The sequence below is a fragment of the Trypanosoma equiperdum genome (genome assembly GCF_001457755.1).
Source record: "Trypanosoma equiperdum strain OVI genome assembly, contig: ctg_1586, whole genome shotgun sequence".
Classification (NCBI taxonomy): domain Eukaryota; phylum Euglenozoa; class Kinetoplastea; order Trypanosomatida; family Trypanosomatidae; genus Trypanosoma; species Trypanosoma equiperdum.
The window spans coordinates 3,894-7,117 of record NW_027123600.1 but is presented as its reverse complement, the minus strand read 5'-3'; the positions used below and the strand labels follow the sequence as shown (position 1 = coordinate 7,117).

Genomic DNA, 3,224 nt, shown 5'->3' with positions numbered 1-3,224 from the left:
AAATTTTAAGGAATTTTGAGGATTTATGAAAGCTTCTACTTTGAAGGAGTCTGCTAAAAGTTGTTAATATTCGATATTTTTCAACACTTTTTGATAAAAACGTGAAAAACTGTAAAAATACTAAATTTTTAGTATGATGGTGACCCATGGGTGTTGTGTATTAGAGTACAGTGTGTAAAATGCTGCTATTCTAACTATTTTTTAATTTTTTAAATTTATGGATGATACAAAAACCATTATATTAGTGTTATTGTTATCTGACTCATACTAGTTCGGGTAATAATAATAATGATAATAGTAATAAAAGTAACAGTTATAATATAAGAGTGATTGAGTGCATGTATACTAATATTTTAATAAGAATTGTTGTGAATTATAAATAATTGGCAAAAGAGTAGCACTTAAAGCAATCTAAAAGTTGAAATGGGAGTAAGAAACTTAGAAAAATGAGAAAATGGAAGAAAAAGAGAGGAATAGGGGTAGAATATGCCGAAGTTCAAACACAAACAGGGCACTTGCAACCATAATACACAAGGAGATGATGGATGGGGATAATGAGGGAAAGACAAAGTGCAGTGTGTGAAACCAATAGATTATCCACAATATGCATAAAGAAACGGTAGCAACGGAAGAAATATTATAGCGCCGTTGTCATCATGACTTAAAGAAGTCTTTTGAGACTGTATTATTTTCATTTAAAATATCATGACGTACATGATAGGGTCTGCAGCAAGCAGGTAGGCTCATAAAATCCGTAAAAATAATCTTAACGTGCGTCTTTCCGGAGCAAAATGCCATAAAGTGCAAAAGACGTACGTGGCAAGCAGGTTACGAGTGCACCCAATCATTCGCTAAATGCCAAAACCAATACTACATTAAAAAGACTAACAGAAGACGTAAAACATCACCCAAAAATCACGAAAAAACACCATTGAAATCCGTTACTGCATCAGAATGTAGTGTAGAAGCAGTGATACTTGGCTGCTTCTACAAATAGGTGAATTGACAATTAATCATATAGAAGTAATCATTTACTTTTTCCTAGAATGAATCATACAAAAGTTTAGAAAGTGTGGCTAAAATAATGATTTTGAAGATTCGATATCTTGTGGAATTAATGCATTTCTATTCGACTTATTAATACCACGCAGTAAATAGTAGCGAACAGCAATTTTTCAGAAGCATGTTATCACCATTACTGCTTTGTGTGTTGAGAAGTTAAAAGAAGGAAATAGTAGAAAATAAATTGTGGTTGATAGAAGCAGCTAGGTTGCATTAGAAGACCAGTTGACTTAAATAAAAAAGAAATACAAGATTTTTACCATTAGAAACTCTGGCGTACAAAAGGTATCTGCGGATAAAAAATATTAGCAAGATAAACAGCAATATTTGAGGCTGATCTTGCAGGAAGGTGAGCAGCTGCCATAACCCAGAACTTCACCAGAAACTGACAACGCTGAAAGAATATGAGGAAGAACACAGCCATATTAAAACAGCAGTGGCAAAGGACAACTGCGCACTAGCAGAAGAACTGAAACTTAGAGCCTTGGTGACAAAACATCTTGGGTAGCGGCAGTGACGGACCTAGAAGGCAAACCATAGAATAAGTATGAGCCCATATATCACAACGGTTCCAGCCTGCACACAAACTCACAAAAATTCCAAGGTAGTACAGCCACAAGGAAAATGGCTTTATATATCTCAGCAATCTTTTGATGTTCTAAGTAGCGTGAATACTATAGACAACAATGAGGATATTGTTAATATATATATATATATATTGAGGTTTTCAGCGATTTTAACTTGCATTTTTAAAGACTGCACTAAGTTGACCACCGAGTGCACTATAATCACAACAGCAGCACGTGCCTTTTCTAGGTTTACTAGTACAAAAAACACTGCAATATAAAAACTTCATAATCTCCATAACCAGGCGCACTAAAGAGGGATTTTTAGCCGTTGAGAACACACAAACTCCAATGAAGAGACAGCTCATCACGGCGCTGGCAATAATAATCTGGGCACGATCAGCGACGGAACTAGGGCCCGAACAAAAGCTAACACCGTGCAACAGCCCATGTGACGGTGCAAAGCGCCTTCAAAGGCGACTCGAAACCTATACGACTGCCTTCACAGTCGCTCAAGGTCGGCACAACGCCGCGCTTCTTGATTACTTTAGGCTTGTATCAGCAACTAGCTCAGGTTCACTGGACTTCAAAAAGAAAGCAGCACCAGTGCTGGCGGCAGCCGCGGAGCTAATAGACGCGTGCCGAAGCAGCATTACAGATGCAGAGACGAAGATAGCAAAGGCAACGGCAACAGTTTCAGCAGCAATCTCCAAATACCAGACAGCCGCCCAATTGATTGGCTCCAAAACGCAGCTAAAAGTAGCTCCCGACGGATCAAGCCACATAGCGACAGCGCAGCTAAGCCCTAAAACACTCGGGGGTATCACAGAAACAAAGTGCGACAACACAAAGGCGGACACCGACGGCAAAACAATGGACTTAGAAAAAGAGAAACTCGAAGAAAAGCCAAAAAGGTGCTTACGCATGCCAAGCTTGAAGGAACCTGCGTAGCGAGCGGCAGCAACAGCTGCCACAACACCCAGCTAGCGAACACGGGCAGCCTAGCGATAGACTTGCCGTACACAAGCCAAGAGCCGCAACCAGGGCCCTGGGACAGCAACACCAAGCTTAAAACTATTGTCGCCGGCAACAAAGCCGATTTAATGGCAGACAAAAACACCGCAGCTCACCAATCTCTAGTCCAGCTGCGGGAGCAGACACACAAAAATATATGCAACAAGAATCTGAGGACTTTTTCAGACATTAGCGGCTTTAGGCTGTCAGTACTGAAGACATTGGCACGGAAATATGCAGCAAACAAAATAACAGAAACCGACGAAGAAACAATTAAAAGCGCAGCAGCAGTGGCCTACGGCGCTAACGGGGAGCATTTTGAACGCAATGTCTGGGAGAAGCTAACCAAACTGACAGCGCCTCAAACAGACGGTGAAAATGAAAAGTAAGAAAAAGTAGCGAACTTCAACTCCATAATTTCAGTAGTCGACGCTATGTCACGCATTCTTGCTAAAGAACTAGAAAAAAAGCAGAAAAAGCAAAATTACACCCCAAAAGTTGATGGCAAAAACAAAGAATGCAGTGCGGAAAATGGAACTGATTGCACGGGAGAATGCGAACTGGTAGAGGGAGTTTGCAAAG

The 3,224-nt window shown here is 40.1% G+C and overlaps 1 protein-coding gene across 1 annotated transcript; it reads left to right on the top strand.

The window, feature by feature from the left end:
• Positions 1 to 1,979: 1,979 nt before the first annotated feature.
• Positions 1,980 to 2,579, top strand: TEOVI_000635900 (uncharacterized protein; the record flags this gene model as incomplete). The annotated part of the gene is made up of 1 exon (XM_067222211.1): positions 1,980 to 2,579. One exon carries the CDS (start codon positions 1,980 to 1,982, stop codon positions 2,577 to 2,579), a length of 600 nt encoding a protein of 199 aa, XP_067078312.1.
• Between the last annotated feature and the right edge of the window lie 645 nt (positions 2,580 to 3,224).